At 44.4% G+C, this 23,782-nt stretch overlaps 1 protein-coding gene across 1 annotated transcript in view; it reads right to left on the bottom strand.

The window, feature by feature from the left end:
- shank2a (SH3 and multiple ankyrin repeat domains 2a) overlaps nt 1-20,468 on the bottom strand; it is a 60,187-nt gene extending 39,719 nt beyond the window's left edge. Inside the window, exons 1-9 of the mRNA XM_079873600.1 lie at nt 20,388-20,468; nt 16,745-16,948; nt 15,325-15,528; nt 13,012-13,083; nt 12,716-12,824; nt 9,256-9,407; nt 5,382-5,549; nt 3,951-4,067; nt 2,549-2,626 (exon numbers count right to left, since the gene is read on the bottom strand). Coding sequence (XP_079729726.1) covers nt 2,549-2,626; nt 3,951-4,067; nt 5,382-5,549; nt 9,256-9,407; nt 12,716-12,824; nt 13,012-13,083; nt 15,325-15,528; nt 16,745-16,942 — 1,098 coding nt within the window. The 5' untranslated portion in view covers nt 16,943-16,948; nt 20,388-20,468. The remainder of the gene's footprint in view (nt 1-2,548; nt 2,627-3,950; nt 4,068-5,381; nt 5,550-9,255; nt 9,408-12,715; nt 12,825-13,011; nt 13,084-15,324; nt 15,529-16,744; nt 16,949-20,387) is intronic.
- Between the last annotated feature and the right edge of the window lie 3,314 nt (nt 20,469-23,782).

The following is a 23,782-nucleotide window of genomic DNA, read 5'->3' as shown; positions in this document are numbered from 1 at the left end:
CACAATCTCGACACCTCAGTGTGGAGATCGGGAAAGAAAGGCAGACGTGGAGTCTGTGCTCTGTTCCGTATCCAGAGCGAGAGCGCTAGAGCCAGCTGGTGAGAGCTGAGAAAGGGCCGAAGCTGTCTCAAACTCATCAGACAAATCTACTTGCGATCCCTATGACTGTAAATGCCACGGGCCTGATTTTAAGCCTGGCCTGTCTCATGGGCTCCGAGGCAGAGAACAGAAAGCTTGTGTGTACCGCTTGAACTGCCTAGTTCTCGCCATGCTTATATTGATTTTATATGCATTGTACACTTTTCTTAGGACAAACAACACCAAATAATGGCGGACAAGATCAAACAGAGAACACTTGCTGAAAAGCAGTAGCTAACACTGTTGTGTGCGGCGTCCGTTTGAGGCTTCTGCGTATGCCGTCACGTTACGTCATGACGAAGCACCAATCAGGATTGGACTAGTTTAACACGTGCTTCGTACGCTGTTCCCCAACGTGTCGTCATTCGACACAGCATGAGTTTCCCCGAAAGGAAACTACGCTGCCATTCTTTGCCAACAAGTATTTGATACACTGCCGATTTTGCAGGTTTTCACACTTACAAAGCATGTAGAAGTCTGTAATTTTAATCATAGGTACTCTTCAACTGTGAGTGACGGAATCGAAAACAAAAATCCAGAAAATCACATTGTATGATTTTTAAGTAATTAATTTGCATTTTATTGCATGACATAAGTATTTGATACATCAGAAAAGCAGAACTTAATATTTGGTTCAGAAATATTTGTTTGCAATTACAGATATCATATGTTTCCTGTAGTTCTTGACCAGGTTTGCACACACTGCAGGGATTTTGGCCCACTCCTCCATACAGACCTTCTCCAGATCCTTCAGGTTTCGGGGCTGTCGCTGGGCAATACGGACTTTCAGCTCCTTCCAAAGATTTTCTATTGGGTTCAGGTCTGGAGACTGGCTAGGCCACTCCAGGACCTTGAGATGCTTCTTACGGAGCCACTCCTTAGTTGCCCTGGCTGTGTGTTTCGGGTCGTTGTCATGCTGGAAGACCCAGCCACGACCCAGCTTCAATGCTCTTACTGAGGGAAGGAGGTTGTTGGCCGAGATCTCGCGATACATGGCCCCATCCATCCTCCCCTCAATACGGTGCAGTCGTCCTGTCCCCTTTGCAGAGGAGCATCCCCAAAGAATGATGTTTCCACCTCCATGCTTCATGGTTAGGATGGTGTTCTTGGGGTTGTACTCATCCTTCTTCTTCCTCCAAACACGGCGAGTGGAGTTTAGACCAAAAAGCTCTATTTTTGTCTCATCAGACCACATGACCTTCTCCCATTCCTCCTCTGGATGATCCAGATGGTCATTGGCAAACTTCAGACGGGCCTGGACATGCGCTGGCTTGAGCAGGGGAACCTTGCGTGCACTGCAGAATTTTAATCCATGACGGCGTAGTGTGTTACTAATGGTTTTCTTTGAGACTGTGGTCCCAGCTCTCTTCAGGTCATTGACCAGGTCCTGCCGTGTAGTTCTGGGATGATCCCTCACCTTCCTCATGATCATTGATGCCCCACAAGGTGAGATCTTGCATGGTGCCCCAGACCGAGGGAGATTGACCGTCATCTTGAACGTCTTCCATTTTCTAATAATTGCGCCAACAGTTGTTGCCTTCTCACCAAGCTGCTTGCCTATTGTCCTGAAGACCATCCCAGCCTTGTGCAGGTCTACAATTTTATCCCTGATGTCCTTACACAGCTCTCTGGTCTTGGCCATTGTGGAGAGGTTGGAGTCTGTTTGATTGAGTGTGTGGACAGGTGTCTTTTATACAGGTAACGAGTTCAAACAGGTGCAGTTAATACAGGTAATGAGTGGCGAACAGGAGGGCTTCTTAAAGAAAAACTAACAGGTCTGTGAGAGCCGGAATTCTTACTGGTTGGTAGGTGATCAAATACTTATGTCATGCAATAAAATGCAAATTAATTATTTAAAAATCATACAATGTGATTTTCTGGATTTTTGTTTTAGATTCCGTCACTCACAGTTGAAGTGTACCTATGATAAAAAATTACAGACTTCTACATGCTTTGTAAGTAGGAAAACCTGCAAAATCTGCAGTGTATCAAATACTTGTTCTCCCCACTGTATAATATAAAATAGAATTCAGTGATATAAATAATAATGCATACCTCTTTAATGTGTAAATCTAAAACATACAGTGATGCTTTACAGTAAAAAGTAAGTATACTTCAAGCAGACGCTGATTTCCGCCACAGAAAAAAAAGGGAACTGAGACCTTTAATCTCGCAAATCTCATTTTTTTTTTGCAATTGCGAGTTTATATCTCACAATTCAGAATTGTGAGACAAAAAGCCGCAGTTACTTTTTTTTATTCCATGGTGTAAACCAGCTTCCACAGCAACAACAGTTCAACAGTAGTGGAAGTTAAAGCTGTCGGATGTTCCAGCGCAGCCAGTGAAACACGCTGAAGTGGAAAGTGTTGAGCCATTTGAAATGTTCAGGGAACATGAATGAGGACAGTACCTGAAACGGACTCTGGCTGTTGTGGTTCTTCACCTCCTTGTCAGCTCCTCTGACCAGCAGTACATGCGTGCACTTCTCCTGCAGTCATAAACACATTCTCAATCTCTAACAACATCACGTCTCTACAGCTGATATTTCTGACCAGTTGCACTAGACTCAGACTTCAGAACAGGATTTCCTCAAGCACACCTGTATATTCCACTTTGTTTTCAAAATGATGCATGAAATAATCAGTATTTTATTCTAGCAATTTCTTTGTGTTCTGCTGTCACATTATACATGATTTGAAAAAGCTACCACTTTTTTGACACTGCTCTATTATGTTCAGAAAGGTTTTGAAGGCATTTTATTTTCATCCTACCTCTGTGTTATCCCTAAAACCCTTTGAGTACAAGGCTGTTTGCTTTTCCATTAGCGCCACCTACTGTCAGAAAGTGAATCTGCACTTTAATTAAGCCCATCTGCTGCTTTTGTTCAGATCAATGCAGGAACAATATATATAATTTAATAACAATAATTGATATTATTGAACACAAAATATAATCATTTATAATTCTGACTCACCCCTTTTTTAAAAAACAATGGTTTAAATGATGAAATGTGAGGTTTATCTTTTTGTAAAACGTTTTATGTTCAAAACTTGTAAAGTAAAACATTTTTTACCATCATTATACAGTTTAGGATGTTACCATAGACATTGGAATTTGTATAAAACCAAATTGCTACCTCAACATTTAGTTTTATTCTAATATCAGAATTTTCTGAAATGATTTCCACTGCTGATTCCAATATATGTTTAACCCTCCTAATTCATTAAAACACTGTATACACCTTTTGAACTTGAGCTTATAAAACAATCATAACTTAGCATTTTACAAATAAAACTTGTATCTAATCAGCAACTTCTAATTAATGAGTGAATGCATTAAAGTTTTAAAGATTTTATTCTGACCATGTTTTTACCATGCTATATTTTCAAGAACTACAGCAATAACAAGTGTGATGCAAGAAAATATATTTTTTGAAATGAGAAATTGTATTTGAATACATCATTAGATTAAATTTATATGAACATATAATATGAGAATTACTAAAATCTCCATTGACTTCAATGGATTTAAACTCATTTGAAACTTATAACTCATGACTGTTCAAAACAGTCAACATTTATGAAACCTAAACCTTTTTTTTCTAACGAAACAACATCAATATTTCTCTGTAAGGTAATTACACTTTCAAGGTAATAAACTGAATTTGCGTGTGTGCAATGCATCATTCTTCCTGACTCACAGTTATATAACAAAAGCCCACTTAAACACAGACCAAAGTTCAGTAGTTTACCTGTTTACTAAACAGTATATAATGAAATGCTATAGGTAAGTTTACAGCTGTGAACACACACCTGGTTGTAGAGAGCACAGATGTGCAGCGCCGTGTTTCCCGAAGCGTTCTGTGCGCTCATATCTGCTCCGTAAAACAACAGATGCTCGAGGTGTTGGACATGACCGTGTCGACAAGCCTGTTAGAAAACACACACACACACACACACACACACACACACACACACACACACACACACACACACACACACACACACACACACACACACACACACACACACACACACTTTGCTATCATCATGGTGACATTCTATAGACTGTTATTGTTTTATATACGGCTAATTATACATATTTTTGACTTATTGAGATGGGCGCCCAGAGGGTTTCTTGAATAAACTACTCACTGTCCAGCTTGTGTAAATAGAACATGTTCTCTAATATGTTCAGTAGCTGCTTTATTGATCGTTCTGTCATTGGTTTGTCACTCGTTGTTTGTGAATATTTTTTCTGGTTTTAATGTGTTTATGCTCTTTGTCTATTTTGTTTGTTGTGCACTTGTTCTTGTTACACACTAATATAATCTTTGCACTACAAAATATTGTTCAATAATATACACTATATTGCCAAACGTTTTGGGACGTCTGCCTTTACATGCACATGAACTTTAATGGCATCCCATTCTTAATCTGTAGGGTTTAATATGGAGTTGCTCCACCCTTTGCAGCTATAACAGCTTCAACTCTTCTGGGAAGGCTTTCCACAAAGTTTAGGAGTGTGTTAATGGGAATTTTTATCCATTCTTCTAGAAGCGCATTAGTGAGGTTAGGCACTGATGTTGGACGAGAAGTTTTTATGGACCTGCTTTGTGCATTGGTGCGCAGTCATGTTGGAACAGGAACATCACCAGACTGTTCCCACAAAGTTAGGAGCATGAAATTGTCCAAAATGTCTTGGTATGCTGAAGCATTAAGAGTTCCTTTCACTGGAACTAAGGGGCCAAGCTCAACCCCTGAAAAATAACCCCACACCATAATTCCCCCTCCACCAAACTTTACACTTGGCACAATGCAGTCAGGCAAGCACCGTTCTTCCAGTAGTGAGGAAATTTCATGAATGGACAGCTGGCAACCTATCATGGTACCACGCTTGAGTTCACTGAGCTCCTGAGAGTGACCCATTCTTTCACAGATGTGTGTAGAAGCGCCTGCATGCCTAGTGCTTGATTTTATACAACTGTGGCCATGGCAGTGATTGGAACAGCTGAATTCAGTGATCTGGAGGGGTGTACCAATACTTTTGGCAATATAGTGTATACAGGCATATAATATGTGTCAATAATTACTTTGTTGTGATAAAACTGAGTAAATGTTGAAGTATAGTAATGAAATATGATTTGAGACTAGTGTGACGGTGGTGTATCCTGGTCCTTCTCTCTGTAATAAAGCTGTGGATGTGTAAGAACACACAACACTGAACACATCGCTGAAGTTCACCTGGTGGATCTCATGCCATCCGTTCTCGTCCTGGCAGCAGACGGAGGCGTGCTGGTTCAGCAGCAGCTCACAGCAGTGTGTGTCTCCGTCCGCCAGGACCGTGTGATACAGTGCCGTCAGACCACGACTGTCTCTGTAGTCCGGAGACGCGCCGAGCTCCAGCAGAGTCTGGAACAGGGATCAGGGAACACACACCATTCATCATTCTGCTTTCCCATCTGTAGTATCAGTTCCCCGAACAAAGTACCTTTTGGTGACTCATTATTATTTTATAATTCAGATCAAGTTTCTTTGTATTGTGTTCTCTTTCATCATCTCGTGTTTGAGATCCACTTATGGGAAAGGCATCCGCACCTGACCTCTGCAGAAGCATCCAGTTGCACAAAGTCTGGCATGACAGACAGAAGTGCGTATCCAATGCCAGCTAAAAGACCTGTGTATAAAACACCTGCACGCACTATCTTTACTCAGTTGATGCGCAGCTCAAATGTTTTGCTGACTTCACTATAGTCAAAAGGAGGAAATATCTATTTCGATCAGCCTCCGCCAGGCGTGATTGTCAGAACATTGCCTTTAGTTGCAATTTATTCTTGGTTTGCAAGCCACCCACGCTCGCTACCTGGATTTTTCTCAGGCTGCCCGTCTGTGTCTGCGCTTTCACCTCTCCTATGGATCAAGTTAAGCTCTCCACTCCTGCTAACCTGTCGGGTGCATGTCCTGCCGCCTACTCATTTCCACGAGGGATACCCATCCCTTCTGTGTAGTATGCATGGGGTTAAAGCACGCGGAAGAATTGCTTTCTCTACCAGAAAACTGCAGCCATTGCCTCGCTCTACTTAGGAAGCTCCTTTGTCGTAGGCTTAAGGTTGCCTCTACCCAAAGCACGGAACAGTACGACTCGGATGGTGGAGTGGGAGAAAGCGTTGCAGCTCTGGGGACATCAGTTGGGCTGACCAGTCTGACGAGGGCTTATTCGAGGGAATCCTTCCTGGGATTTCCTCGCTGGACTATGAGCCGCCCGGCTCAGGATCGGACGAGGACCCCGCTATACTCGAGGGCTCGGATGATGAGGAAACCATCCTGTCTGCCCAAGTTCCCCCGGTTAGCGGCTCAGCTGCACTGCTGCCCGTGGTCCTTCTCGAGGTGTGAGCGAGTGGTCACTCGTCTCAGCATTGAATGGCCGGCTCTCCAGAATTACGCCGACTAAGAGAGGCATCTGTACGACGGCGGTGGGAGTGGTACCTCTGCATCAATGCCATCAGGGTTTCTACTCCCGTTATTTCCTGATTCCAAAGAATCATCGCTTCCTCCTATTCTGGATCTCAGAGTGTTGAACAAACATTTGAGGAAATACAATTTCAAAATGTTAACCCTCTACCACCCATATTAATGTTAGCTCTCTCTCCTACTGTAAAACAGAACGATTGGTTCACATCGATCGATCTGAAAGATGCTTTTTTCCACATAAGCATTTATCCTCCACACAGGAAGTTTCTTCGTTTTTCCTACCAAGGCATATGTTACGAGTTCACAGTGCTTCCGTTTGGGCTCTCATCAAGCCCAAGAACATTTTGTCAGTGTGTGGAGGCAGGGTTAGCTCCGCTGAGAATACCGGGGCTCAAAATCCTGACATACATAGTCGATTGGCTGATTATAGCCGGTTCGAGAGAGATAGTGATGCAAAATCTGAGCAAAAGCAATTTCACTCCCGCTCAGAAAGTTATTTTTACTGGGGCTGGAGCTGAATTCAGTTAAAATGTGCATGCATCTCTCACAAGAGTGCATTCTCTCCTTAATGAATTGCCTCTCACAATTTGTCTCACAACAGTCTTATGGCTTCGGCAATACATGCTCTGCCTTTGGGCCTTCTGAGAATGAGGGCGTTCATCACAGTATTCATCTCAGCCCTTTACGCGATCTCCGCCGCTCTGTCACAGTGACACGCTCGTGAACAGCAGCGCTGCGCACTGGAGGAATGCTGAGTTTTACACGCATAGGCCCTCTCATTGGGGCTCCCCCCACGTTATTGCCACTATTCAGAGTGCCAGAGCCTCTTCTACACGGCCCCTATAAGATTGTAAGTGGCGTGTGTTCAAAGAGTGGTGTGAAGGGCGATGGTTAACATCATATCAGTGCTCAATCGCTGATATTTTAAGCATTTTCCAGGACCTTTTGGATGGTGGAAGATCCTTTTCTACCATTTAGGTCTATTTAGCGGCTATCGCTGAAAGTCATGTGGGGTTTGATGCCGCTACAGTGGGGCAACACCCCCTTATTCGTAGATTCATGAAGGGCGTGCGCCACTCTCTTCCAGTCACGAGAAGAGCAGTTCCTGAGTGGGACATCTCTTTGGTGCTGGAGGCGTCTCAACAGCCATTTGAGCCCCTGGGAAATATTTCCCTTAAGCTTCTGTCTCTCAATACAGCTCTGCTCCTGGCCTTGGCGTCAGCCAAACGTGTCAGTGATTTGCATACACTCTCTGTTCATTCCTCATGCATTAAATTCTCTCTCAGTGGAGATAAAGTTTTTCTCAGGCCCAACCCGGCCTTTATGCCAAAATGCTTCCCGGTGTTCACATGTGAGGTGATTGAGCTTTCCGCTTTTCACCCACCTCCTTTCTCCTCCACAGAGGATCAGAGGTTGAACTCTCTGTGTCCTGTACGGGCCTTGCGGATTGACTTAAACAGGACCAGCTCGTTTAGAAAAAGCGACCAGATTTTCATCTCTTGGGCATGGCAATAGGTATGACAGACAATAGGTATGGCTGCCTCTTGGACTCTGTTTAAGGGAGTTTCCTTGCAGGACATATGTGCTGCTACAACCTGGGCTCCTCCCCATACATTTATCAGATACTACCTCGATGTCACCAGGACCCCAGTGGCTCATTCTGTCTTGGGTGTGGGCTCTTCATAGCCTCATGCTCTTAGGCCCTATACCCCTCTTTAAGCCTGGGCTGCCTAGCCCAGCCTAATTATGTCACTAAGCATGTTTTGAACCTGCACCTGGCAGCATATAATTCATCATTATGAGTGTGGTCAGGTTTATTCATGAATGCATGTTACCACATGTTATTCTTTGTTGCTAGTGTGGCACCCTCACCGTGTGTGGTTTGTTACTTTGTGACGTGTCATGCACCGTCTTTCAGGTGACCGTCCTCTATCTCCCATTGGTGGATCTCAAACACAAGATGATGAAAGAGAACAATAGGTTACTGTTCGTAACCCCGGTTCTCTGAAACATCGAGTGAAGAGATCCACCAAGCTTGCCCCGCTTGCTGCACGAGAAGCTAATATGCTCACTGAGGAAAGATAGGGCGTGCAGGTGTTTTATATACTTGGTAAGGGGCGGGTCTTTTAGCTAGCATTGGACGCGCGCTTCTGTCTGTCTCGCCAGATTTGGTGTAATTGGCTGCTTCTGCAGAGGTCAGGTGCGAATGCCCTTCCCATATGTGGATCTCTCCACTCGATGTTTCAGGGAACCGGGGTTATGAACAATAACATACTGTTTTTCATAATACATGTTTTTTTAAAGCAGATTCACCGAAAATGTCATAGTTAGTGTTCAGTCAGAGATGATTGTGTCACAGTAACGTCCAGTGATATACAGCTATAATATAGTATGTTATAAAACAAAAAATACTGCAAACCATATAATAAATAAATGTAAGATAAAATAGAAATATAAAATATAATAAAAAAATATCAAATGTATTTCATATACATTTGTCTGGTTTTCTAAAGGGCAAGTACTTGCTTTTACTGATCATATGGTTAAATGCCAGCAAAAATAGATAAAATAGAAGTTGTTAGAACCTTATAAATAATGCAAAATTAGTGTTTTAATAAGATGAATGATTATAATGCATGTTGTATACCTTGATCGCTGGCTGGTTTTTAGCGCAAGCAGCTTTATGAAGAGCCGTCATGCCGTCTTTATCCCTGAAGTCCAGATGAGCTCCTCCGTTCCTCAGAGCTTTAATAAACTCCAGCTTATTCTCCAGCTGCGCCGCACAGGTGAGTGGAGTCTCTACGACACACACACACACACGTCAGGTACAGGGAATGAGTCGGATGGTCAGGTACAGGGAATGAGTCGGATGGTCAGGTACGAGGAATGAGATGGTCAGGTACGGCGAATGAGTCGGATGGTCAGGTACGGGGAATGAGTCGGATGGTCAGGTACGAGGAATGAGTCGGAACGGCGAATGAGTCGGATGGTCAGGTACGGGGAATGAGTCGGATGGTCAGGTATGGGGAATGAGTCGGATGGTCAGGTACGGGGAATGAGTCGGATGGTCAGGTACGAGGAATGAGTCGGAACGGCGAATGAGTCGGATGGTCAGGTACAGGGAATGAGTCGGATGGTCAGGTACGGGGAATGAGTCGGATGGTCAGGTACGGGGAATGAGTCGGATGGTCAGGTACGAGGAATGAGTCGGAACGGCGAATGAGTCGGATGGTCAGGTACAGGGAATGAGTCGGATGGTCAGGTACGGGGAATGAGTCGGATGGTCAGGTACGGGGAATGAGTCGGATGGTCAGGTACGGGGAATGAGTCGGATGGGGAATGAGTCGGATGGTCAGGTACGGGGAATGAGTCGGATGGTCAGGTACGGGGAATGAGTCGGATGGTCAGGTACGGCGAATGAGTCGGATGGTCAGGTACGGGGAATGAGTCGGATGGTCAGGTACGAGGAATGAGTCGGAACGGCGAATGAGTCGGATGGTCAGGTACAGTGAATGAGTCGGATGGTCAGGTACGGGGAATGAGTCGGATGGTCAGGTACGGGGAATGAGTCGGATGGTCATGTACGGGGAATGAGTCGGAACGGCGAATGAGTCGGATGGTCAGGTACGGCGAATGAGTCGGATGGTCAGGTACGGGGAATGAGTCGGATGGTCAGGTACGGGGAATGAGTCGGATGGTCAGGTACGGGGAATGAGTTGGATGGTCAGGTACGGGGAATGAGTCGGATGGTCAGGTACGGGGAATGAGTCGGATGGTCAGGTACGGGGAATGAGTCGGATGGTCAGGTACGAGGAATGAGTCGGATGGTCAGGTACGGGGAATGAGTTGGATGGTCAGGTACAGGGAATGAGTTGGATGGTCAGGTACAGGGAATGAGTCGGATGGTCATGTACGGGGAATGAGTCGGAACGGCGAATGAGTCGGATGGTCAGGTACGGCGAATGAGTCGGATGGTCAGGTACGGGGAATGAGTCGGATGGTCAGGTACGGGGAATGAGTCGGATGGTCAGGTACGGGGAATGAGTTGGATGGTCAGGTACGGGGAATGAGTCGGATGGTCAGGTACGGGGAATGAGTCGGATGGTCAGGTACGGGGAATGAGTCGGATGGTCAGGTACGGGGAATGAGTCGGATGGTCAGGTACGAGGAATGAGTCGGAACGGCGAATGAGTCGGATGGTCAGGTACAGGGAATGAGTCGGATGGTCAGGTACGGGGAATGAGTCGGATGGTCAGGTACGGGGAATGAGTCGGATGGTCAGGTACGGGGAATGAGTCGGATGGTCAGGTATGAGGAATGAGTCAGATGGTCAGGTACGGGGAATGAGTCGGAACGGTGAATGAGTTGGATGGTCAGGTACGGGGAATGAGTCGGATGGTCAGGTACGGGGAATGAGTCGGATGGTCAGGTACGGGGAATGAGTCGGATGGTCAGGTACGGGGAATGAGTCGGAACGGCGAATGAGTCGGATGGTCAGGTACGGGGAATGAGTCGGAACGGTGAATGAGTCGGATGGTCAGGTACGGGGAATGAGTCGGATGGTCAGGTACGGGGAATGAGTCAGATGGTCAGGTACGGCGAATGAGTCGGATGGTCAGGTACAGCGAATGAGATGGTCAGGTACGGGGAATGAGTCGGATGGTCAGGTACGGGGAATGAGTCGGATGGGGAATGAGTCGGATGGTCAGGTACAGGGAATGAGTCGGATGGTCAGGTACGGCAAATGAGTCGGATGGTCAGGTACGGCGAATGAGTCGGATGGTCAGGTACGGCGAATGAGTCGGATGGTCAGGTACGGCAAATGAGTCGGATGGTCAGGTATGGCGAATGAGTCGGATGGTCAGGTACGGCGAATGAGTCGGATGGTCAGGTACGGCAAATGAGTCGGATGGTCAGGTATGGCGAATGAGTCGGATGGTCAGGTACGGCGAATGAGATGGTCAGGTACGGCGAATGAGTCGGATGGTCAGCTACGGCGAATGAGTCGGATGGTCAGGTACAGGGAATGAGTCAGATGATCAGGTACAGGGAATGAGTCGGATGGTCAGGTATGGCGAATGAGTCGGATGGTCAGGTACAGGGAATGAGTCGGATGGTCAGGTACGGCGAACAAGATGGTCAGGTACGGGGAATGACTCGGATGGTCAGGTACGGCGAATGAGTCGAATGCTCAGGTACGGCGAATGAGTCGGATGGTCAGGTACGGGGAATGTGTCAGATGGTCAGGTACGGCGAATGAGTCGGATGGTCAGGTACGGGGAATGAGTCGGATGGTCAGGTACGGGGAATGAGTCGGATGGTCAGGTACGGGGAATGAGTCGGATGGTCAGGTACGGGGAATGAGTCGGATGGTCAGGTACGGGAAATGAGTCGGATGGTCAGGTACGGTGAATGAGTCGGATGGTCAGGTACAGGGAATGAGTCGGATGGTCAGGTACGGGGAATGAGTTGGATGGTCAGGTACAGGGAATGAGTTGGATGGTCAGGTACAGGGAATGAGTCGGATGGTCAGGTACGGGGAATGTGTCAGGTGGTCAGGTACGGTGAATGAGTCGGATGGTCAGGTACAGGGAATGAGTCGGATGGTCAGGTACGGGGAATGAGTCGGATGGTCAGGTACGGGGAATGAGTTGGATGGTCAGGTACAGGGAATGAGTCGGATGGTCAGGTACGGGGAATGTGTCAGATGGTCAGGTACGGCGAATGAGTCGGATGGTCAGGTACGTGGAATGAGTCGGATAGTCAGGTACAGGGAATGAGTCGGATGGTCAGGTACGGGGAATGAGTCAGATGGGGAATGAGTCGGATGGTCAGGTACGGCGAATGAGTCGGATGGTCAGGTACGGGGAATGAGTCGGATGGTCAGGTACGGGGAATGAGTCAGATGGGGAATGAGTCGGATGGTCAGGTACGGGGAATGAGTCGGATGGTCAGATACGGGGAATGAGTCGGATGGTCAGGTACGGCGAATGAGTCGGATGGTCAGGTACGGCGAATGAGTCGGATGGTCAGGTACGGGGAATGAGTGGGATGGTCAGGTACGGTGATCTCAGACTCAGACTCGTGTGTTTCTGCTCCTCCAGTACCTCCTGTCTCTGTGTCCTGGTAGTTTGGGTCCAGTCCTCTGTCTAGCATTCTGGAGAACTTGTCTAGCTCATGATGCTGGATGTAATCCATGAACTTCCTCAAGCTGGCCTGGAGAAAGACAATAAGACAAAAATAAAGCCATTAGAAACATAAATGCTTGCAGAAATGCATCAACAGCTCATATCAGATACATTACATAAAGTAAGAGTTTCTCATGACTTTAATCAGTCTGATGTACGATGAATCACGTGTCTGTCAGGATGAAGAACTGGATCTTATGCGTCTTTGCAATCACCTTCGTGTGAAGTCTGGCGATCTGCTTCTCATCAACACTGGACTGATTGTACAGTCTGGTTTTGTAGCGAAACTGCAGGAACAAAGAAGCTTCTCAGGGTTTCATTGCAGCAATTGCATGATAACATATATTTATAAACCCTCAGAATAAAGACATTCACGCTCTTAAGATGTGTGTGTTGTAGTCTGAAGTGATCGTGCTGTTGGAAGTTCTGCTAATGCATTTTATGATGATGATGCTAAATGTTAATTTATGCATAAAGTATCAAACATGTAGTTATTCATGCATCAATCCATATGACTCCAGTCATAGTTAAAGTTAACTCTTCATTACTATATGATTATTTCAGTCCTTCACTAATCATTAGTTCATGTTGAAGAAAGTATTCATTCAGGTAGTAGTATAAAGTAGGGCTGCACGATTAATCACAATGAAACCGCACGCGATTTGGCAAAGGCTGTGACTATTTTCTGCTCAGCTTGTCAGTGCAGCGGCTGATCGGTAGTAAGTGCTCCATCTGAACACCAGACACTCACACTCACACACACCACATATCCCTCTGAACACCAGCCACTGACACTCACACACACACCACATATCCCTCTGAACACTAGACACTCACACTCACACCACATATCCCTCTGAACACTAGACACTCACACTCACACCACATATCCCTCTGAACACTAGACACTCACACTCACACCACATATCTCTCTGAACACCAGAGAGCGTCTCACACACACACTCCACATATCCCTCTGAACACCAGAGGGCGTCTCACACACACACTCCACATATCCCTCTGAACACCAGAGGGCGTCTCACACACACATGCCACATATCCCTCTGAACACCAGAGGGCGTCTCACACACACACTCCACATATCCCTATGAACACCAGAGGGCGTCTCACACACACACTCCACATATCCCTATGAACACCAGAGGGCGTCTCACACACACACACACACACACACACACACACACACACATGCCACATATCCCTCTGAACACCAGAGGGCGTCTCACACACACACTCCACATTCCCTATGAACACCCGAGGGTGTCTCACACACACACCCACACACACACACACACACACACACACACACACTCCACATATCCCTCTGAACACCAGAGGGCGTCTCTCACACACACACACACACCCCATATCCCTCTGAACACCAGAGGGCGTCTCTCACACACACACACACACACACACACACACACATGCCACATATCCCTCTGAACACCAGAGGGCGTCTCACACACACACACTCACACACTCCACATATCCCTCTGAACACCAGAGGGCATCTCACACACACACACCACATATCCTTCTGAACACCAGAGGGCGTCTCACACACACACGCCAAATATGCCTCGCAGAAGTACGATAACACACATCATTCCAGGAAATCCCATCACACTATCTGTAGCTGAATAAACAGAAGACTGAAACACTTTGATTAAACACGACTAATAAACACACGACTGCCTTATTCTGTGTAAGAAGCTCATCATCTCACAGAAGGAGGAGCTCAGCTGTCGTTATGAAGTGAGTTTGGAGTAAAAGCGTGTTATTAATTGTCTTCTTTTTTTGGACAAGAGGTTCATTAATCCTTCTAATGTTTGGAAAGATGTTTGACACGTGTTGCTTTTTCAAATTCACGTTATAAGCGACTCAAACTCACAGTGCTTTCAGATGGAACAGCGTTTACTGAGCCGATCATCAGTGACAAGCAGCGCATAACATATAATCACAGCCTTTGCAATTCCATAGTCGCGATAAACCTAATCGGTTTAACTGCGATTTCATGTAAATTGCGATTAATCGTGCAGCCTTATTATTTCACGAGTTCACACTTTACAAATCAGATCAGAGTAAAGTAGTATGCGTATTTGGCATGCTGTCCGAGGAGAGGCTCAGAGCTCTGTATTTTGGCCCGAGCCCAGAGTACTCCCCCGTACTTCTGGTTAGGAAAGTAACCAGGCGAGTGAAGACTGGTTGGTGGAGGGATGCTGAAAACTGTAGAGGAACATTGGCGAGTCGACTGTGTATATACTGTATATATAGGCCTCCTCTCATTTTGCTGATTGGGTAGACATGTTGATTACTGATTGTTGACAGCTGGTTGGAATGACATGATGATTGGAATGACGTGATGATTGGAATGACGTGATTATTGGAATGACGAGATGATTGAATAGATAATTTGAACGTGTTCCTTCCGAACTTTGTTAATAAAACATCATAAAATGCCCCCGCTTCTCTGACACCCTGCCGGCTGCTGAATCGGCCTGTACCTCCAGTGACGGGACGCCTTCGCCGGCCGGTAGTGGATGTTCCCCGATCAGACTCTCCTCATCCAGGAATTCCCCGTCTCCACCGTCGCTGGCCGGATGGAAGAGGCCATAATTCAGAACATCCTTCAGATTCTGACTCAAAGTGCACAGGATCCGCTGTTTAGCAGCCCACACAGTGTCACCGGGGTTAAACCTTATGCTTTCCTGTCGAAGGAAGTCGTTAAAGACACCATGAAATCAAAAGTAATTATGCTTTCTTTATGGAATATTGCAGTGTTTATTATAAATGATTTATTGGTGCACATCATTATTGTGTTAATAATCTTTAATCAGAATAACAGCGACATCTCTTCTTTTCTCTGATTACGAGGGAGGGGCAACCTATGATGTCACAAGCAAATTGATTTGCATATGCCCGCCTCCAGAGCAAGGCATCAACGAATATTTATACATCATCGCACCATAGACCCCGCCCACTGGCATTCAGTATCTTAACAAATATCTTAACTGCTGACATTGACCTACACTTGACGTAAGCGTCGCGTCAAAACCAAACAGAAGCCATTATAATGACTGACACTGATACACTAATACAGGTGTATGTTCAGTCTGTCGACAACAGGACAGATGAAAGAGTGAAATAACGCTCACTTTGATCCTCCAGTTTAAACAGCTGGTTTGAGCCTCTGTACAGACTTAGCCAATCATAACAGTGGGCATTTACTGACAAGCCTTAAAGGAGTCGCGCCTTAAAAATGGATCAGTTCTGATAGAAGGTCAGAATGAGGGTTGAAAATAATAGTTTTTCCACCTATATATTTGGTTGTGTGTGTGTGTGTGTGTGTGTGTACCAAGTAAAATATATTTTGGGGACAAATTTGTACCCAGAAGAGACCAAAACCTGACAAAATCTCCAAAAACCTCCTTTAGGGACTTTCTCATTTGTAAATCTGGTATAAAAATAAAGTAATTAAAGTTTTGGTTTTTTTTTAAATGTAAAAATGCAGAAAGTTTTGTGTAATGGGTAGTATAGGTTTTGGGGTAGAGTAAGTGTGTGTGTGTTTAATGGGTAGGTTTAGGGTCGGGTTAGTGTAAGGAGAGAGAATATACACATTGTACTGTCTAAAAATCACTACATCTATGGAATGTCCCCATTTAGATAGCTAAGTAAACGTGTGTGTGTCTGTGTGTGTGTACATTTTTTTTTTATATTAACATCAGAAGTGATCCTCAAGAAATGTATTAAAGTAAAAAAAATAAAAAAAATGTCATGACCCCAGAGACCCCTTTATCCATATGACATTCAAAATGTTTGATCACTCAACCCTCATGTTTTACTCATTCACTCAAAGAAATATTCATCACATATAAACCCCAATGAGAGCCGTGAAGATTAACAAATACACACACACACACTCACCGTTTGCTGCAGGTCTGGGATGAACACCGTCATGGTGAGCGAGTTGTTCTGGGTGTGTGTCGTGAGACCGCCGGGTCGTTCTGCTCGTACGGTCTCATAGACGGCCTCCTCTCTGGAACTGTGTGAGCTGGAGTCCTGAGAAGAGTCTGAGAAACTCTGGGCCATCTCTTCCTCGCTGGATGTCGGGCTCCTCGGCATATTCAGCTGACAAACACACACACACACACACACACACACACACACACACACACACACACACACGCAACAGCAACAACAACAGCATTTGAGATATCCCTGATTCTCAGTGCTTGTTAGAAAGCACCATCTACAGAAGCATTTTTATGAAATTGAAATTGTGTGTAATGCATAACAGTGACTGTATTTTAAGGGTGGGAGTGGTCTAACAGTGGTCTGGTTAGATCTAGCGAATGCCTAAGGAGCTGTCCCACACAATCTCATCCAGTTCGGACTTGAACATTACCACATCCCAGTTGCTATTCAAGAAGTGATCACCAGCTATCTAGGAGGGATCAAACTGAGATTTACATCATCCCAGTGGACAACCAATTGGCAGGATTTCCAGAAGGGAATCCCAACGGGATGCCCCATCTCCCCAATCCTCTTTATCATGGGCATGAACCTTCTAATAACAGCAGCAGAAGGCATAACCCGCGGCCCCGTCCTGGAGTCAGGCATCATTCAGCCGATTCTGCAGGGTTTCATGGACGACCTAAAAATAACAACTGTGACGCATGTCCAAGCGAGATGATTACTGGAGCCCTGGACAACGCAGCCAGTTGGGCGAGGTTGTCATTCAAGGCCAGGAAGTCCAGAAGGCTGGTGCTCAGGAAGGGCAGGGTCACAAGTAAGTTTGGACTCCAAGTTCAAGGTGAGGTCATTTCATCCATTGAGGACACCCCCATAAAGTGGTTCAATGCATCACTGAAAGAGGGTGGAAATGTTTCAGATGCTGTGAAGCAAACCGAAGAATGGTTGAAGAAGATCGACAGGTCCAGACTTAAAACCTGGCTGTACCAGCACGGCCTTCTGCCCTGGCTTATTTGGCTCCTCACAGTCTATGAGTTCCCCATAACAGTTGAAGAAGGCATCGAGAGGAAAACCAACAAGCACCTGCGGAGATGGTTGGGGATCCCCGCAAGCTTCTCTTCGGTGGGCCTCTACATCCACTCAGGACAGCTGCAGCTCCCTCTGTCATCTTTCGTTGAGGAGTTCAAGGTGGCAAAATGCAGAGTCGTGCTAAGTCTGAGAGATTCCAAAGATGTCCGGATAAAGCAAGCAGGCATCATAACAAGATCAGGCCGTAAATGGGCAGTCAGCTCAGCCATTGAACAAGCAGAAAGCTCACTGAAGTTGCGTGACATCATTGGCAATCCCTGCATAGGACGCCAAGGCCTGGGGTCGACACACTTCCAACAGTTCGGGAATGCAAGCACAAAGATTAAGCGAGGCATGGGCCAGTCAGAAATCCGAGCTCAAGAGAAACAGAGGCATTTGCCCAGAGCAGTGGAACAAGCATCCCAGGGAGCGTGGACAAAATGTGATCTGCCCAAGCGTAAGATCACAAGGGCAGAGTTGTGGAGACTGGAGACTGGAGTCCTTGTACGACACCCTTCCTTCACCGTCTCACTTGCACACATGGGGGTTAAGGGATGCCCCGTACAGACGAGAGGAAAAGTATCACCTTCATCAAGGAGGGAACCAGACCCTTCGCAGCCAGGGCATCAGCAAATCCAATCTGCTGCAGAGCCACAAGCTCTTGGGAAGTGAGAGTCGACGTCGGAAGGAGGATGCGGTTTCCGGAAGTGGTCCACACAGCTCTTCGCCCAGACATCGTCCTGTGGTCAGTAAAATCATCCTAATTGAGCTGACCGTGCCATGGGAGGAGGGCTGTGAGGAGGCACATGAGAGGAAGGCCTTGAAATATCAGCCTTTAATCCAGGAGTGCAAAGACAAGGGATGGCAGGCATGGCTGTTCCCTGTGGAAGTGGTGCAGAGGCATTCCTGCCAAGTCAGCATGGCGGCTGTTGTCAGCTTTAGGTATGGACGAGAAGAGCAAAAAGCACGCTGCTTGTAAGATGGGAGAGAAGGCTGAACGAGCTTCATGCTGGATATGGAGTAAGAGAGAGGAAGACAGCTGGAAGCCAGGATCAGATGGGCAGTGATTTGGCCACCATTGCCGACCCACCAACTGGAGAGTGTAGTGGTTAAGGGTTGAAACACTCAAGGAAGGTTGGGTTCCACCTGATGATATCTGCTTCTGGCTAAAAGCTACGGTCACCTTAAGGGTAATCGATGAAAGCACCCAACAGGTGTATTCCACAATTGATTTCCTTTTTCAAACACAACATATCAAAAATGCCACAGTAATTCATCAGAGCCTCACACACACTCCTCACACACACAAACACCCATCGCTTTACTGAACACCAACCAATCATGGCTTTAGAATAGGCCTATAAATAGGCCAAAAGTCAAGTTATAGGTTTTTCGGACTGTGTAATACCGTATTCACAACCACAAATGCTTGGTTTCAATCTTGCTTTCGTCATTACCGTTAATTTTTCAGCATCTCTCTGCCAGATACTTTCAATCTTGTACAGAAATAGGAGCTCATGAAAGAAAAGCTTTAGGTTTTTAATAACTGTGTGTGTAAATGATATATCCAAAAATATAATATTATGGCAAAAGTGTTTGCAACTTAAGACAAATGTTTGCTTTTGAGATGTTTGTGATATTCTGAATGCAGAGCTTCATTTTGCAAGAGATGTGAGGCATTTTGCATTCTGTGTGTGCAATTCTTGGATTTGTGGGTAAAGTTTTGAAAAACAAGAGGCAAAGTTTTGAAAATGTGAGTAAGCAGTTGAAAAAAACTGTAATTGGTCATTGGGCTAATTTGATTGTTTTTTGTTACGCAGATCTGGCAACCCTGGTCTCTTCCATGCAGTTTCTGCTAAAGGTTGCAGAATATAGGACACGACACAGTGGACCGCTTCCAAATAAAGAGTTTCTAATTGGAGCTGTGCAGCAGATCTTTTGCACTCTTTCTCATGTAGTCCATTCATCTCAGTACACACACACACACACACACACACACACACACACACACTCACACACACACACACACACACACACACACACACACACACACACACACTCATGCTATCATAACATAGATGCTCATGAGTCGATCATACAGTCATAGAGTTCAAGAGCTGAACACATGTGATGTGCTGTCCGTAACTGAAAGCTTGATCTTGGATTGAGATGCTCTCAGATTCGCCTTCTGAGGGAAGCAATGCATACAACTATAGTCTATACTATACATATAATGAAATGCACTGATAATAATAAGCTCCTCCTGAACTTGATAGACACCCATGTGCTCTTTAGAAGAGGTAAGACAACCTCTAGTAAACAGTGTCAACCATAAACAGGTCCTGATCTGCCAAACACATCTCTGGCACAAATACTGTTACAATTGTCCATGTTAGGCAATCAATTATAGCCTATTATCAGCCAAGAGTGTTTCAACTATTGATCACAATTCAGGTTGTATTCTTTATCATTAACATTAACAATGAACCACATTAAATGCAACAATGAAAAACGTTGTTCAGTTTACCTGGAAATCTTCAATGCTCCTTTCAGTCTGTGTGTTTTAAGCCACAGAAAGCACTGAAGAGGAGAAGATGCTCTTCATCAGCCACCGATTCCAGAGTGAGTCCTGATAAATCCTTTATGTCTCTCAAATCACTTGAACAGAGCATCTGACCAATGCTTTCTTCCAGTGTTCAGTAGAAAAGGCTCATGCCAGTGAAGTTCTCTGAGAATCTGAGATGTGTGAGAAGTAGGTGAGATCCTATTAAAATAAATGAAATCCAGAGTTGCTGCGATTGAGTTCGGCCCCTGGTGACGCTGTGCTGCGAATCATCTGAGGTGAGTGTGTGTAGGTCATTCCAATAACAATAAGAGCCACGTTTAAGACTTAAAGGGAAAGCATTTGTGAGAATGACCAACTCATGACATGCGGTTACTGGCAGATAAAGATATACCGATATATTTCTCATTAAGCAGGAGCACAGAAAATCATTTCAGGCCTGAAGTCACACACACAGTGACACTGGATTTTGCCAGTATCCTGAAGCTCTGAAATTTGGCTTCAAATATCTTTGACTTGTCATTACCCATAACATAATCGAGCTGATGTTGCAATGATATCTCTCAAAATACATTCTAATGCTTGTCAAAACATGCAAAAGATAGACGTATGATCAGACTGAAGCACAGGCTTGAAATAACAGCTTTAAAATGACATGTCTGATCTAATCCCTCCTTCAAGGCAAAAGCTGGATTTACTTCTGTTCAATCTTTCTGTTCATTCTGCAGTTTTAAGGATGTATGATTCAATTTACTGTAAATAAAATTTCAACCCAACACGACTTGCTTTGCACTCCCAAAACAGTTAAAAAACAACCACAAAAAAAGTCAAAATGTAATGGATAAATTAAAGGCATTGTGCGTTAAGTTATTAATGATTTTACAAAAAGATTTTTATAGTTCAAAACACAGTCACTTCTAAAGTGGTTAATGCAACACAGACTTCTTCAAAACTGGACGGAGGAAGTTCTTGTTGGGAAACTCATGAATCAGCATTTCCAAAGGCTGGTAATTTTCCATAGGATGAAGACGTTCTGTAGCCGAGACGGAGCTGATTTAAACTGGGACATTATGTAGGTCACTCACGGCGAAGGGTTGAAGCAGAAGAACAGGAGTGACACTGAAGGCCTTTACAATCCTGCAGTAATCCACTGATAGACCAATCTCTACAACTCAGTCCATTAAGATCTGGAGAGGTGAAGAGCAAACCAGGAACTTTCTGAACAGGTTATCTTAAAGTTATGAACAAATACTCTTGTAAAGGAATATTTGAATGTGTATGTATGTGCTCCCCTGTCATTCTTGGCTCTGACAAAACAAACAATCCTTGCGTGACCGAACATGAGCAAACTAAAGTGGAAAACAGTTTTTTTACAATCGCTATGACAGTTTTTTCAATACTTTTAACAAATTTCCTAAACTCTTAACGCACCAACACACCTACAACACACAATTGGCAGAACAGTTCATTTCATGCTCAAAATCACACACTGTAAACTAAACTCCAACACTACTTTTCTAAATACAATACAGTTTTTTCCGATTGCTACGACAGATTTTTCAATACTTTTAACAATTTTCCACAACTCTTAACACAGTTAGCACTACATCCGCCTGTGTAAGCTATACTATTAACACATTTCTTGTTGCTTTAACACAAAATGCATACAATTAACACAAATTTAAAATGCTTGAACTTCTTTTACACACAAGCTCAAACAAGAACAAAACAATAGATTTTTACTGCCAAATTTACCAATGCTTTAACACTGTATGTCAGAACAGATAACTCCATGCTCTAAACCTTACAGGCTAAAGTCAAGGTGAACAGCTGCTTATATTGTGAACTGAAACACAAATATATCCCCTGTATTTTATTCTATTCTTACTGAGAAACAGCTGATTGAATTATGCAAATACAGTTTTTTACAATCGCTATGACAGTTTTTTCAATACATTTAACAAGTTTCCTAAACTCTTAACGCACCAACACACCTAAAACACACAATTGGCAAAACAGTTAATTTCATGCTCAAAATCACACATTGTAAACTAAACTCCAAAACTAATTTTCAAAATACAATAATACACTAACACAATACACTATGTCTAACAAAACACTGCAAACATGTTTCAAAATCAAATAATTATTCAAAACACTAACACATGTTCTCTTCCAACAGGAACATTTAGTCAATCATAACACAATGACAAAAAAACACTATCATCAGCTGAAATTACAGAAACTACATTATTTCATATGTGTCAGGTCTGCCCTTATACAACAGACAGTATATTGTATTGATCATAGATTGTGTTTTGCACTGCAGGTTTTTTTTTTTTTAAGTCTCTCTACATTTTTGTTTTGTTTGTAATGTAAATGCATTTTGTTGTTGTTGTTTTTTTGCAGCAGAAATTCAATACAACAAAATAAATGACCCTTCTTAGAGTAGCTTTATAGAATGTATGGTTTATGAAAAAAAGAAGACAGAGACAGAATTGCTGCAGTAACGGCTTTATTTGCAACAGGACATTTCTGCAAGATAACAAAAATATGCATATAGCAGCCATTTACAGTATCACTGTATGTGAAAATACAAAATATCCAAACAGAAAAGGCCATCTTCTAATCTGCCCGGTCTTCTGCATTTGTCCACGTTCTCATCCACATCACACCTGATATCTTCCCTGGCAAGGCATCTTGGGAAGAATCTTTTACAGTAACATGCCTTATCCACCCCTGGCAGTGTTCAGCTGTGATGTCTTGGTATGCAGCATCTTTTGCATACAGGAGGGACATTTGGTCCTGTGGACTATGGTCAAAAACCTTTCATCTCCAGGCTGAGAAAACTCCTCAATGGGGTTGAGGAAAGGGAAGTAAGGGGCAAGGAAAATGGACATCATCCTCTGATGGGCGTCAAACCAGGCTGTGACTATAGACGGGAATGGTGGAATGCCACATTGTCCCATATTTGCATAACTTCAATCAGCTGTTTCTCACTAGCAATGGAATAATGTGAAAATACAAAATATACGAACAGAAAAAGCCAACCCGATCTCTCGGGAAAACGTACAAATTCTACAAGGTGGCTATTTCGTACGAATTCATACGATTTTTGCAAAATCGTACATATTTTACGAATTGCCCAATTCGTATGAATTCATATGAATGACCTAACCCTGACCCCGCCCCTAAACCTACCCATCACGTGGGTTTAGACAAATCGTACAAATTCGTATGAGTGAGGTCGTAGCCATCTTTTTATCATTCGTACGAATTGGTCGTGAGATAGTGTTGAAAAAAAAAAAAAAAAAAAAAGAGTCATCTTCTAATTACAGTTTTTTACGATTGCTATGACA

Source organism: Squalius cephalus (assembly GCF_949319135.1).
Source record: "Squalius cephalus genome assembly, chromosome: 6".
Lineage (NCBI taxonomy): Eukaryota > Metazoa > Chordata > Actinopteri > Cypriniformes > Leuciscidae > Squalius > Squalius cephalus.
This window is presented reverse-complemented; position numbering and strand designations above follow the sequence as displayed.